The sequence below is a fragment of the Galeopterus variegatus genome, unplaced genomic scaffold (assembly GCF_000696425.1).
Source record: "Galeopterus variegatus unplaced genomic scaffold, G_variegatus-3.0.2 Scaffold2159, whole genome shotgun sequence".
Lineage (NCBI taxonomy): Eukaryota > Metazoa > Chordata > Mammalia > Dermoptera > Cynocephalidae > Galeopterus > Galeopterus variegatus.
Genome location: NW_007728270.1, coordinates 91,269 through 106,224, shown reverse-complemented (window position 1 = coordinate 106,224; position 14,956 = coordinate 91,269). Strand labels below are relative to the sequence as shown.

At 52.2% G+C, this 14,956-nt stretch overlaps 1 protein-coding gene across 1 annotated transcript in view; it reads right to left on the bottom strand.

Moving 5' to 3' along the window:
- Positions 1–14,956, bottom strand: part of LOC103596987 (fibulin-1-like) — a 37,802-nt gene that overhangs the window by 12,889 nt on the left and 9,957 nt on the right. The window contains 6 exon segments of the mRNA XM_008580785.1: positions 3,996–4,133; positions 5,409–5,546; positions 6,176–6,277; positions 8,155–8,214; positions 10,459–10,630; positions 13,156–13,291. Of these exon segments, the coding sequence (XP_008579007.1) occupies positions 3,996–4,133; positions 5,409–5,546; positions 6,176–6,277; positions 8,155–8,214; positions 10,459–10,630; positions 13,156–13,291 (746 nt within the window).

The window sequence follows — 14,956 nt, the reverse complement described above, 5'->3', positions numbered from 1 at the left end:
AGTGTGAACCAGTAAATGACCAAGCAGAACCAGGTTACACATGGGTTTCCTCCTTCGGCTCAAACTTGGCGTGAAAATGCACAGATTGGACTTCCTACTAGAGGTAGTCTTTTAAAAGAATCTAAGTTTAAAATCGCTTTTGATTTGGTTGTGTATGTTACAAAAGAAAAAGAAATATCACCGTCTTAAGACACTTACAAAGCCTCTGGGGTGGGGGGACAAAGAGAAGGGAGCATTGCGGAGGGGTCCTGAGCTCAGGTCAGAAAGAGGCATCTCGGTACTTCCTGCCAGCCAAGCCCCACCGTCCTAGACAGCCAGATACACCAGCCCGACTCTCTCCCCGCCCTGGAGTGGGCCTTAGCACCACTTTACAGTTGACAAAAGCTTTCACGTCCATTGTCGCTGCCCTCAACCACCGCCCACCACGGCGAGCCTGCAAGCCCTGCCGGTGCTACGCTCTGCACTTTATAAGCAGGAAACCACAGTGCCCAGAGATTAAGTGGCTCCCAAGCTCACAGCTGGGGTCAGGGGCTGACCAGGTCCCATGTCTAGAACCAGGGTCTCCCGCCTCTCAGCCAGCACAAGGTCCCTTAAATCAGGGGTCAGCAAACTACGGCCTTTGGTCTAAATCCAGCCTGCTGCCTGCTTCTGCAAGTCAAGTTTTACTGGCACACAGGCAGGCCCACGCTGTAGCGTGTGGCCGATGGCTGCTTTCACGCTTCAACAGCAGAGTTGAGTGGTTGCAACAGAGACCGGGCGGCCTGAGAAGTTGATATCTGCTATCCAGCACTTTACAGAAAGAGCTGGCGGCCCCTGCCCACATCAAGAACAAATGCAGAGTTTAGCAAAGTGATCGCTGCTGTCTCCATAAGCCCTGCACCTCTGTCAGAGCCCCATTTCCCAAACTCTGTCCCATGGAACGATGGTGTCCCTTGAGACAACATGTGCTTGCAGAGAGGGGAGTACCCTCCACCAGGTTAAGGACCAGGCGGTCGTGGAATGAATGAATGAGGGAATTGGGAGAGTGAATAAAAAATAACAAATCAATACAAAAGCTCCAGTGAGTTTGGGAACACATTCTGCCATCTCCCCCTCTCAGGGGTTCGCATTGGAAGAGCCTGGCAGACCCCGCTGTCAGGGTCCCTGTTCACTGTTTCAGACGATGCTTCCTAGACTCAGTGGAACCCTTTACTGCATCAGGACCTGTGAACGTCCCAGCACCCGGGGACCAGCGTGTGGGAGGGAAGCCCTGCTCTGGCCCATCCATCCTCCCCACTGGAGCAGAAGGGAAGACAGTGGGGCAGAGGGAGGGCACTCGAAGAAAAAGAAATAAGAAAACTCAACAAAGATGCCATAGTCTCAAGGCCCTTAGTGTCCACACCTTAAAGTCCTGGAAAAGTCTACATTTTATAACAGGGAAAGAGGCCTCTGCTAAGGCCCTGACCCGTCCTGTGGGCATGGCACGGCCAGGGGAGGGTTGGAAGGACTCTTGGGGCCCTGGGAAGATGGGTTCTGGCTGCACACGGGGTCCACGCTTCCCACCACAGATCACGCTGTTTCAGCAGGAGTGAGGGTACCCTCAACAGAGGCGCGAGAGCAGAAGACCCTGGATCAGAGGATCAGGACCGGAGAGACGGCCTGCAACCATCTCCCATGGTGACACAAGGTCTCCTTAGAAAGAATTATTTCTGCAGGTGCACTCCTTGTTTTATAAAGATGACCTAAAGGTGCTGACCTAAAATGATTTCTAAATACCCTGTCAAGTGGGAAAACCAGCAAGTTGCCAAACATTCCATTCCCACTTTCATAAAAAATAAAAGGTCTTGAGGGCACAGAGCCCAGAAGGATGCACAGACTCTGCCCAGCTGGAGGCGGGACATGGCAGGGGAGAAGTGTCTGCTCTTGACACTTAGGTTTTGTTGGCTTCGTTGTAAAGAAAGATGTATATCACTTTTGAAATAAAAAGAGATAATTAAAAAAAGAAATGGAATCCTGGCTGTGGTTGCAGGGACTGGGAGCACACAAAAGTCCCCCCGCCCCCCGAGGATGCTGACCAGGGAGGCCGCGCAGAGCTGGACGTTTGGTTTCTGAGGCTGTCACTGAGGACCCAGAGATGTCACGGGAAAACCCACGTGCCACCAGGCTGGGCTTCAGCTAGCGTCCTGGGCTTCTGCAGGGTTTGGCCCACTCTCCCGGGCTCTCCCCGCAATCTAGGGGAGAACAGTGAGGCACAGTCCCTCTCTCCACTGCTCCTGTGCCTCAGCCCCTGCTCAGTGCTGCACCCTGTAGAGGGGGAACATCGGGGCTATGCTGAGACTTGCAAATGTTCCTTTGTGGGAACTGGGCTGCTTTTGCCATGACTCAGGGCTTCCATCCTCAACAGACACTAGCCTCCTCCGCAGAGCCCTCTAAACAGGTTGCAAGTCTGAGCAGGACCCCCCTTCCTCCTGCCCCTGGGGAGCCAGCCGCCTCCCCACTCACTGCCCTGTGCTGAGGGACAACTGGCCCGCTGGCAGGGGACTGGCAAGGGGCCAACTCGCAAGCCGAGCCCCACAGGATGAAAGGGGAGTTGTAAGGGGAGAAGGCTGGGGTGGGGTTCAGATGGGGCCCAGTCCTAAAGGGTCACTGTTCTACTTGTCTTTAAATAACCTGGGGTAGTAAAAAATGGGGGGGGGAGCTTTCAATCAAACCTACCATTTCTAGGAAATGATCAATACAGATCTATCTAAGAAAAAGTTGAGATAGAAATAAGACAAATTCACTGTCCTTTGCTCATGTAGTGCCAGCCTGTCAAGAGGAGGGGGATGTGGACGCCTCGGGTAGGGTGGGAGGCACCTCGTGTCAGCTGCAGTTCAGATCAGGAGAAAAGTCTCTCCAACCTCAAAGGCAGCATCTGGAAGTTTCTGCCGAGCAGAGGGTGAGGGAAGGCCGGCAGATCTGGACTGAGGTGCTGAACACAAACGGTGGCCAAGCCAGGTGGTCAACCTGGACGACTCCGGGGGAAGGCAAGGGCCACCTCCTGTCTTTCCAGAGCAGGCACCGCTCCCTGACCCTGCACCACGCTGCTCCTCCATTGTGAGCAGTCAGACCAGATCTGTTTTTACACTTGGTTCACATGGGATTTTCTCTCCTTTCACATTGGTCTTCTGATATCAACAAAGAGTTTGGTTTTCTTAAAAAATTGTGGTGACATATATGTAACATAAAATTTGCTCTCTTAACTGGTTTAAGAGTACAGCTCAACATTAAGTACATCCACGCTGCTGGGCAACCACCACCACTGTCCGTCTCCAGAAACTTTTCATCCTCCCAAACTGAAACTCCATACCCATGAAACGCTAACTGCCCCCTGCCCTCCCCCGAGCCCCTGGTAACCATCCTACTTTGTCTCTATGAACTCAACTACTTACAGAGTATTTTTTTTAAACAATTTTGTAACAGACTAAACAGCTGTGGCAGGAAACTACCATTCATTGAGTGCTTCCCACGTTCCAGGCATTTCGCAAGCACTCCCTTAATCCTTGCCTCGAGCCTATAAACCAGATACTATGATCGCTCCCATTTTACAGGGGAGGAAACTGAGGCTCAGAGGAAGTAAGGAAATTTTCTTAGGTCCCTCAGTTTAAAACCAGGTGTCTCTGACTCCAAAACCCAAGGTCTTTCATCCACGCCAAGGGTTGGCAAACTATGACCCTCAGGCCAAACCCAGCCTGCCACCTGTTTTTGTAAATAAAGTTTTATTGGAACATAGCCTTGCCTATTTGTTTATATATAGTTTGTGGCTTTCAAGCTACAACAGCACAGTTGAATAATTGCAACAGAGACCACGTAGCCCACAATGCCTAAAATATTTGCTATTTGGCCCTTCATGAGATAAAGCTCACCAATCCCTGCTCTGTACACTATGTGGCCCCTCGGATTCCAGAGGCGTGGCCTGCGGCTGGACCATTCGCCCGCCTGGAGCACCCCACTAGCCCTGGCGGCAGGCGTCTTACCAATACAGTTGCCTAGAGCATCTTGTATAAAGCCACTCTTGCACTGTAGCTTGGGTCTGCAGCGGAAGGATCCCAGAGTATTCTGACAGATAAAATCGGGGAGGCAGTTATGAATACCACTCTCACACTCGTCAATATCTGGTACATCATAAAAAAAGGAAATTGTTAGCAAGAGTCCTGACAGAAGCATCTTACAACACTTTACAATCACAAGAAAGTTTGTTTTAATGCTTATTACTCAAACTATAACCCCAAACATTCCAATAGAGAGGCCACGTACAAAAAGGGCTTTAACAAGCCAAATAGTGCTCAAGTTGCTGGATACTTAAAAATGTTGATTTTTCTTTTCCCCAAGACTCTTATGAGGCAAACTTTCTGTTTTAGAATAAATAACCCAGGCATTTTCCTGGCAGACATTATTATTATTTGTTTCAGGCTAAGTGTGTGTTTAATTTAGATCACAAGGCAATGATCCAAGTGGCAATAAACACAGTCTCCATAAACTTATTCATTCTGAAGTCTTCACGATATTCCAAATATTCACAATGGTTACTGCTGTGACAGGATGTAATGGGCTGTCCTCCCCTTGGAGTTCATGGCTGTCAAACGTTCAAATATGTATACTAGCCAGCTTGGCCACTGGGCTCTCGGGGTCCAAAGGCCCGCCAGCGTGCAGGGTGGAGGGGACTGCACTTACACAGTGGCCCTCGGAGGTCAGGAGGGTGGGCCCTGCTTTTGAGTCACCCTCATAGTTCAAGATCAACATTTTTATGCAAGTGTTTTTGTCCTTATGAAAGGCTTAAAACTCTGCAGAAAACTATGTTCTAAAAGATCCTCATCAGATCCTTATCTGCCAAATAACATTTATGGCTTGGCAGGGAAAAGCTGCAGCCAGAAATGTCATGTTTTTAGCAGCGGAAGGGGATATGCTTTGAACTTCAAGGAAGCCTGAAATCAGATGGCAGGCAGCTGTTGTGAAAAATAGTGGAATTTTTTTTTCTTTTTCTTTTTTTATTGTAGAAAGCACATATGAGCACCTAAAATTCATCCCTGATCTTGTTTTAAAATGATCGGGCACTGCACCTTTTCAGAAATCCATATTTGCCATCAACTCGGCACCAGAAGAAGGTACACAGAACTAGCCAGTACCGGTGCGCTACTGCCAACTTTTTAAACATCCGAACATGACTGCCAATACTTTCATTTTTCATCCCACTCACCCTTGACACCCCTGGTTATTGGTCACGCAGGTGTGACCTCCTCCCTCCTGCAGATGAGGAGGCTGTAGCCCAGGCAGCCACACGGGGGCGCCCACCACCAGAGCCCAGACCCAGGAGCCTCATGCCGCCCTCCCACCGCGCCATGTCCACACGTGAGGACAGGAGGATTTTAGACTCGGAGCATGTGCTGTACCTTTGCAGCTATTGTCCTCTGTGAGCTCATAACCAGTCCCGCAGCTGCTATCTCGCTGGCAGCGGAAAGAGCCCACTGTATTGATGCAGGATTCTCCAAGCCGGCAATTGTGGCTGCCCATGATACATTCATTGATATCTAGGAGCAACCAAGGCAACACAGGAGTGACCAACAAGAACTGATCCGCATGCTTTCTCAGAAGGAATGTACCAGAAGCCATGGTGGGACTGGTTCCCTATACTCGTCAAGTCACCCACTCAAACTGAGCTGAGCCCTGCCGTGTGCCCATCTGGAGCATGTGCTGGACTGGGGTCATGGGGACATGTCACCAAATCAGAAGCAATGATTCCCCGCCCTGCTATGTTTCAGATCCATTGCTCTTTCTGGGTAAGTGCCAATCCCTGCACAGGAGTATGTGATCCTTAAGAACCCCATAAGGGGCGCAGCATCTCCCTCATCTCCCAGATTAAGGGGCTGAGAAAGGCTGGGACAAACTCAAGGCCACTCAGCAGACCCTGGATCTGGACCCTGTTTGGACCCAAATCCAGTCCTCTTTCCCAGCCCCAGTGTTTATGTTCTGGATGGGGGTCCTATCTGGGAGCCGTGGAGCTGCAAACTTGAGGGAGCACCAGAAAGCCAGTCCTGGGCTGCTCTCCACCCCAAATGGGCCCCAGGGTGTGCAAGGCAGGCCCTGCTCAGACCCAAAGCACACGCTCCTGCACCCAGTGACACGCAGGTCCTGCTGGCAACCGGGAGGGAGACGTTACCTTCGCAGGAGACACCGTCGGCCAGCAGTTGGTAGCCCACGAAGCACGAGCAGACCACCTTGTCCCCCGTGTCGCGGCACTGCTGTTTGCAGGGCCCGCCGCCTGTAATCAGAGCAGACGCGAGGGTGCGTGCAGCCCAGAGACCTTTGCTTTCTAGGTCTGTTCAGACTGGGTCAGAGAAAGCTTGTCCCCCGTGTCGCGGCACTGCTGTTTGCAGGGCCCGCCGCCTGTAATCAGAGCAGACGTGAGGGTGCGTGCAGCCCAGAGACCTTTGCTTTCTAGGTCTGTTCAGACTGGGTCAGAGAAAGTGCCCACTGTGTAGACTGACTCAAGAAGGCAGGTTCCCGGCTGGAGCCCACCCACGGGAGACCCCAGCCATGGACTGACCAATGCGGTGGTGTGCAGGGCAGCCTCTGAAGGTTACAGTGGGGCTGGAAGGGGCGAGGCAGAAAGAGTGGCCACCTGCTGCCAGCCACAGACCCCGCAGGAGCAGGCCCAGAACGGGCCCCACCCGCCCCCACATAACTCTCAAACCCCATTCCCATCTCTGCTGCCTCAACTCCAGTGGCCTCTCACCTGGCTGTGGCCACAGCCTCTCCCTGCCTGGGCTCCCTGAGCAGCCCTGGTACTGCCCTGTAACCCACAGGGCAGCCAGTGGGTAGGCTCAAAGTGTGTCTCACTGGGACAAGCTTCTACCAGGTAAAGACTTGGCGAGATACATTTCGAACTGCTGCCCAGGACCTGCAGGACCCTGCCTGCTTCTCCACCTGTTCCTCTGTCCCTCCATGCCCCCCTCCCACCCCCACCCTGTGGTCAACTCCTTAATGTAAGACTCAGATTATTGGCAGTTAATTTGGCACCTTTTAAATTCCTATCTTTATCCAGACAATTAAAAATATCCATATAGTGCTGAAATAGAGAATCTGTATGATGTAGGAAGATGCCATATGCACTATCTTACAGAATGCTTTAGAATTTCAATGCTGTTCTATGTAACAATCCTGAGGTAAGAATAGAGTTATTATTCTTGCCTACAGGTAGAGAAGAAAATGGAGCGGTTTATGTGAGAACTTGAAGACCCCTGAGAATACATGTCCATGGACCCCATTGCTTTAGAAGCAGTGCCCCCACCGCCCACCAGCACCTGCACCCCTCACCAGGTTTGAGACTGCCACTCCTGCTGCCCAAAATACCCTTTCGTTGTCATTCCCCTGGCCAGTCCATCCTCATCCATTGCAAACCAGCCTTTCTCTCTCCCGGGAAGACCCTCCCACTCCCCCTAGAGAGCTTATGAGGCTTTCTGGGGCTCTATGCTCCTCCTGTCTCCTCTTCTCCCAGGCCTCTGTGCCGACTGTCACTGTACGCTGACCACATTATCTTGTGATTACACTGCCTCCCTGATTAACACCCCAACCACAGGGCGGGCCGCTGAATGAATCTGTGAAGCCGATCTGCCAGTCTAGACATGCCGGAATGTTCCATTAAAGAGAAATAAAGTTTCATCATGTGAAAAACAAAACTGCAAGGCCATACTTTAAATTTGAAAATGTCTCCCTTGGGAGACAAATGACTATTACTGATGGCACCGTGGTTGGGCTCCAGAGACACAAAGGCAGGTAACACGTAGCCTCCTCCCTGAGGGGCTCCCAGCCTCGGGGAAGCCAGCGGCCACCGTTCACAGAGCCTGTGAGCTCTCGGAACATTCAGGGAAAAGCTGTTCTCACCACAGCCCCTTTTCCACAAGCCCACCCTCCGCCTTGCTCCCCGCCGGGCCCCCAGCTCTGGAGGGTGAAGGGGAAGAGAAGGAGGGAGGCCAGGGGTCCCCGAGGGCAGAAGTGGCTCACAGTTGACTCCTGGCCAAGGGGCAATTCTGAGGGTGAACCAAAGCAAACCTGAGGCCCAAACTCCCAATGAGGTCAGTGCTGACTTTCCTCTGGGTTTCATTAGCTACCAAATGGGTCCCGGGGGCAGTGTCTCACCTCGGCAGCGGTCATTCAGGTAGGGGTCCTCCTGTTCCTCCTCGACCTCAGAAATCTTAGCTACGGGGGAAAGAGAGACCAAGACAGACGTTTATCCAACCCCAGTGTCCCATCTCGTCTTAGAAGAAACCACAGATATTTTCTCTTTTTGTCAATATCAGGAAGTACTGCCCATTTTTAAATCTTACAAACAGCTAAGTGTTAACTTTTATCCTTTTTAAAAGAGAATTACACCCATAAATAGTTAAATCTCTGAAACATCAGTTATAACAGAAGCGGCACAGGCTCAGCGGGCTGTGATCACTAACGTCACGCTGAGAGCTGCTACAGAGTCCAATTACTCGAATATTTCAGCAATGCGGTCAGCCTTACCATCCACCAGGACACATCCCCCAAGCCTAAAGCCAGGCACATGGTGAAAGTTTACTGTCATGGGTGGAATCTCATCCCCCAGCTGATGCTATCAAACACTCACATTAGTTTCTGAAGGCTTGCGCTTGACCTCAGTACTTATTGGGTTGCAGGCCAGTGCTGGTCTGTGGACTCTCTCTGTGGCCCTTCGGTAGCACACAGTAGGCCCACAACATATGTGAGTGGAAGGGAAGAAGGTGAGTCTGTGACTGGGTGAGGAGGAAAAGACGGGAAACTCTCCCAAAGGAGGAAGCATTTGATGAAAGTCTGAGCAGGAATTAAAGCAGATCAAAGATGGGGAGAGAGAAACCATCTGGATCCGCAGAAAAGCCCGAGACTGTTAATACAGCAGACATAAATCTACAGAAATCCTCCCAAGAGACGCAGGAGAAATTCTCCACTAGGATGAACAGTTCGGGTTTGTTTCATGTGAAAATATCATCTCTGATTTCAAAAGCTGGAACGTGGTCCCAATCGCCCTTTATGACTGTGACTTCTGAAATCAAAAGTGAAAGATGGGTCCCTTTGGCCCAGGACCCCAAAGCCATCGGGGTCAGGAAGCCACATGACAGACGGACTAGCTTAGAGACAAGGCGTCTGTGAGCCCTTCCCTTTCAACACTTCTGGCATATTCCGCTGTTTTAACAGAGGGGGATGAAGCTCAGAAAGAGGAGGGAACAGGCCCAAAGTCACTCAGCAAGCTCGGGCAGGGTGGACTCCTGCATTTTTCCAGGGTGATGTCCATTATGGCACAAGAAACCATCACATAAGTGAAAAAGACCATTAATCAACCAAGAAATGTCCTGAACATGTAACTGAGCCATGTCCCAAGGCTTTGGACAAAACAGAGGTCAGAAAAGCACAGCTGGGAGCTGTCTTGAAGCGGTTCTTGGGGTCACACACCCCTCTGCCAAGTGAGTGTCTGTTGTCTGAAAGAGCATAGCCTGCTGTTGACAGGCAATGTCCCCAGCCTTCGCCCATACACCCTGGGCTCCAGATGGAGACGACACCAGCCACAAATCAGAAGGTCAGGGTTCACGCTCCTCTGCGTGTCGGCCATGTGACCTTGGGCATCAGGTTCTTGTCTATGAAGCAAAAGCAAGGGCAGCCACCCACGCTGCCCCTGGCTGTTGGAGGGACAGGGCAAAACCTAGAGGGCAGAGTCTTAGGGAGCCAAGTGCCACACCAGACACTTTGTACCCATTTTCCATTCAATCCTCCCTTACACTACCTCATGAAGTAGGGCTGCAATTATCCCCATTTCACAGATGGGGAAATGGAGGCCCAAGTTTCACATTAGGACCGGGATGTGAACAGATTACTCTGATCTCGGAACCCAAGTGCTCGGCCTCACTCCAGGACAGTGGCTCGCAGATGAGGTAACAAACATGAAATGGCTCTGAGAACTTGAACGGGTCTGCGCTGAGTAGGGCAGTGGTACTGCGCATGCCACACAGCCTTTGATGGCTAATGTTATGGGTCCACTTGGCTGGGCCACAGTACCCGGACATTTGGTCAGAAGCTTGTCTGGACGCTGCTGTGAAGGTATTCTTTTAGATAACATTAATATTTAGTCAGTGGACTTTGATAAAGCAAATGGCCCTCCATAATGTGGGTGGGCCTCGTCCCATCAGTTGAAGGTCCCAAGAAAAACAAGTCTGACCTCCCCCAAGGAGAGGGAATTCCGCCGGCAGACTGCCTTTGGACTCGAGCCACAATGTCACCTCTTCCCTGGGTCTCCAGCCCGCCAGCCCCACCCTGCAGACTGTGGACTTGCAACCTTCACAATCGTGTGAGCCAATTCCTTAAAATACATCTCTTTCTCTCTATATACACATCCTGGAGAACCCCGACTAATCCACTGCCCCAGAGGGAAGAGAGGAGAGAAATTACCCGGTTCTTGGAGGTCCCCGACGTCCCCTGGGGCGAAGTCTGCAGTCTCCTGGCCCTTGACGCAGCACGCTCGGTAGACCAGTCCACACTGGTAGCCAACCATGAAGCTGTACTCACAGCTCTGGCCCTGGGCCTGGGCTGCCCTCCCCAGCAGGCAGCAGTGGCAGCACCTCTGCAAACACAGGCAGAGACTACAGACAGAGAAGCTGGACAGACCGCCAGCAGGGCCCCCGATGTGCCTCAGGGGACACCTCCCTGATCCGCCTGTGTCCACACACCGTGGACAGCAATGACACGTCAGACTTAGGTACACTTCTCAACGTCGGCAATAAATAGCAAAGAAAGCTGAACCCCCAAATCTTCTAGGTCTCGGTTTTGAAAGAAACCTTAAAGGGGCTGCACCCAGCATGAGCTCCACGTCCCCTCCCTACCCGTGCCCTGCCCAGCAACCACCTGGCTCTGCCCACCCACCTCCAAAAGAGGAGCCTCTTAGAGGGTCACGCAAGAGCTCCACAGTGTCCACCCCTTTTGCGGGGTCTAAGAATTCTCTACTATACCCAGAAGAATGGATATGCACCTTGTCTCCCCCTCTGGAGTTGGAAGGCTCAGGAAGCATTGGGCATTTGAAAAGCATGGGCCCTTGACAAATCATCAAGCAAGGCATGGGATTAGGTTGCTGCTTGGCACCTGGACCCCCAAAATCACACCTGAGTCCCTGAGTCCTCACACCTGAGTCCTGGAAACAACATTCACCCTGCCACATGATCAGCACCACTGCAGTCCTTATTAAGTGGTTACCCTAAGAAGAACACAGAACTTTCTAAAAAGTCCACAGCAGGAGTTAGGGAGGTGTGGCTTTGCTCTAGTTTCTGTGGAGGTTGATGGGTGTCTATGGGTCAAATGTGTCCCCCAGAAGTTCATGTATTGGAAGCTTGATCTCCACGGTGTTAAGAGGGTGAGAAAGCCAATTATGGTACTGAAAGGTGGGACCTTTGAGAGGTGATTAGATTGTGAGGACTGTGCCCTTGTGAAAGGATTGATCCATTCATGGCATAATGGGTTATCATGGGCGTGGTTCTGCTGGCTGTATAGGAGGGCAAATGAGCAGGTTAGCTCTCTTGCTCAGCCCACTCTCACCACATGACAACCTAGTCACTGTGGGATTCTATAGAGAGTTCCCACCTAGCAGAAGACCCTCACCAAATGTGTTCCCTGAACCTTGGACTTCCCAGCCTCCAAAATTGTAGGAATGAATTTCATTTCTTTATAAACTACCCAGTTGCAGGTATTTTGTTATAAGCAACAGAAATGAACTAACACATTTAGGTCTTCCATGCGACCAGAAAGAACAGGGGGCATCCGCTACCTCATCCACCTTTGGAGTGTGAGTAACCTTTCCCGGAAACACAAATCATTCATCTGCCAGAGCAATCTGGACCCACTCCTGTTAGGGTGCTTTGTGCTTTTCTGCACCTCCCTTTCTCTCAAGTCTGAGGACACGGGAATAGCTGTCTGACAGGCATCCGCAGAGCCCGAGCCCTGCCCGGGGAGGCAGTCACTGGATGTCCAACGTCCTGGCTGCAGGCATCCCTAGACTAGGCCGCTCCACCCTCACCCACCCAGCTCCCTCACGCCAGAGCCTCCTCCTGTGAAAGCCCACACAGGCCAAGGTGGGTGGCGGCTCTGGACCCCCAAGTCCTCCACATGGAGTTTCCCTCCATGGCCCAATATGTGAGGAGAGAGAATCCCCAAAAAGGAACCCCCACACCCCCTCCTAGAATCCAGACTTCACTCAGATTCTTGCTCCACAAAATAACTCCATCTCCTTCCTAACCGGGAACAAGAAAGCTTCTTCCAGGGAATTCACTTTCGTCATCTGGCACCTCCAACAGAGGCCCAGCCGACCAGGTTAATGTTTCCAAATCAAAGTTCCTCCTGGCCAGGCTTGTCTTCCTCCCTTGGGAGGTGGTGAGGGAGGGACAGCCTGGACATCTGTAGTGTATTTGTGGTGTTCAGACCTGAGAACGCTGTCAGGCCCTTCTCCACATCATGCAAAGATGCAGACCTTCCACAGCAATGGCAGGCCTGAGTGACCTGGCCTGGACTTGGGGTCCCAGGATGCTCAGTGAAGGAGATTACATCATTTACTCACAGCTTTCCTTCAGTGCAGGACCCTCCCCCAATAGTTGCTGTGAGACCCTAATAGGGCTGCTGAGAGACCACTTCAGAGTGCAGGCCTCTCTGAATCTCAGTTTCACCCTCTACGGTAGTTATAGAAGTCATGTGATATAAAAGGCCTTGGTGGGGGCCCATTCTGAGCTCTGGCTCAAACTAGCCTGGGGGCAGAGAAGCTTCAAGACCTCCTTCAAGGGGTGGAGGTGCCTACCCTGATGAGAAGATTCTGAAGGCCCCAGATGACCCCTGCTCTGGCCTCTGCATTCTGCCTGAAGCCTGGGGATGAGTGGTCCTCAGGACAGGCCAGCTCACTTCATCCCTGTTTCCCCAGCATGGGACTGGGCCCTAGGTCTCCTCTAGGGTTTACTGACTAGACTGGAGGAGGAGGGAACACTTGAATGGGAGGGGGCCTGGGCTGGCTGAGCTGAGAAGGGGCCCAGAGTCTGCTGAGCTGGGAGGGGGCCTGGGCCTGCTGGCTAGCAGGGGGATGGACAGAGGCCCCACACGGTCCTGGGTCCTTACCTTCACAACAATGGCCTCTAGGCTGGCACTGTCACTGTGGGATGTGGCACAGCTGTCCTGCTCATTGGCCAGGTTGATGCCTGTGGCACAGTGCAGCTCCTCCAGCTGGTTGTGGCAGCACTGCTCCTGGACCATCCTGTGGGTGGAGGGGCAGGCTGAGCCAGGGCTCTGCAGGTGGGGGATCCTCTGGGCAGTACACAGGGCCCAGGAGCAGAGGCGCCTCAGGGACAGGGCTCTGCCACTTTGGGGCCTCCTGTCCCCTGCCCCCACAGACACACAGAGACACACACACAATGCCCGGCATACAGAAGGCACTCAATAAGTGTTTAGCTACAAATACTGAAGGCAGAGTGGTGCCTGGGGTCAGAGTCAGGAGACCTAATCGGGCTGCCAGAGAGGGGGTTGATCTCTCTGAGCTCTGAGCCTCACCCACAGAATGTCGAGAAAAGCAAAACCCAGCCAGCTGCTAGGTTTTTTTTCTGGGCCGGACCCTCACATCCTTCCTAAAGTTGAATTCTTCTCAATGCGCCCCATCTTCTAGGCTCAGAGTTTGGGGCCGAAGCCTACCCAAGTCCCCAAAGTCAGGGACAGTGGCAGCTATGGGAGCGGTGCCCACATCTCCCAGCCCTGCCAGGGCTCTGGGAAAAAGTCCCTGGAAAACAGGGACCTGTGTAGCTGGAGGACCGCGACCTACCAGAATCGGTTCCTCAGACACAGCCGCAGGGCCGTGACAGCTGAGGGAGCTGCGCCGGCTGGCCCTGCAGGCGTTGGGAAGGAGGTGTGTGTGTGTCGCAAGTGGCTCCCAACCACACCCAAAATAACCCCAGCCTTGGCCAAAGCCAGCAAGGGCAGGAAGAGCTGCCCGACCTGCACTGTCCAGGGCAGAGGGCAGGGCCCAGTCGGCCTCCCTGCCCGACCAGCCAGGCCACCCCCCGGCCACAGCCAGCAGCCCCCAGCCCACCCTTTGTCCCACCCTACCCTGTGGCAGGTCTGCACCTGGCTTTCCCTGTGTGGATCTGTCTACGCTGTGCTATTGCATGTTTCACTCACGCTTCCAGTGGATTTGCAAATAACGGGCATTTCACTAAACTGTCAGACAGAGCAACCAGATATGTGCATCCATCATTCATTCAAAAAACATGGGCTGGGGCCGGCCGGTCAGCTCACTTGGTTAAAGTGTGGTGCTGATAACACCAAGGTCAAGGGTTTGGATCCCCTTACCAGCCGGCAGCTGGAAAAAAAAAGGCTGAACAGAAACCAACAAGACTGGGCTGGCCCAGGGCTCGCTTGGGAGAGTGCGGTGCTGATAACACGAAGGCCACGGGTTCGGATCCCTATATAGGGATGGCCGGTTAGCTCACTCGGAGAGCGTGGTGCTGACAACACCAAGTCAAGGGTTAAGATCTGCTTACCAGTCATCTTTAAAAGAAAAAAAAGAAAGAAAGAAACCAATAAGACTAACAAGTGTCGGTGAGGATGCAGGGAAATGGGAGCCCTTGTGCTCTACCGGTGGGATGTAAAATGGAGCGGCTGCTGTGGACATAGTGTGGCAGCTCTTCAGAAAATTAAAACAGAATTACTATATGATCCAGCAAGTCCACATCTGTGTCTATACCCAAAAGAACTGAAAGTAGGATCTCAAGGAAATATTTGTACACCCATGTTCATGGCAGGATTATTTACAATAGCCAAAAGGTAGAAGCAGCCCAAGTGTCCACCGGCAGATGAACGGATAAACAAAACGTGGTGCGTTCATACAGTGGAATATTATCCCGCCTTTTTTTTTTTTTTTTTTTTCCTT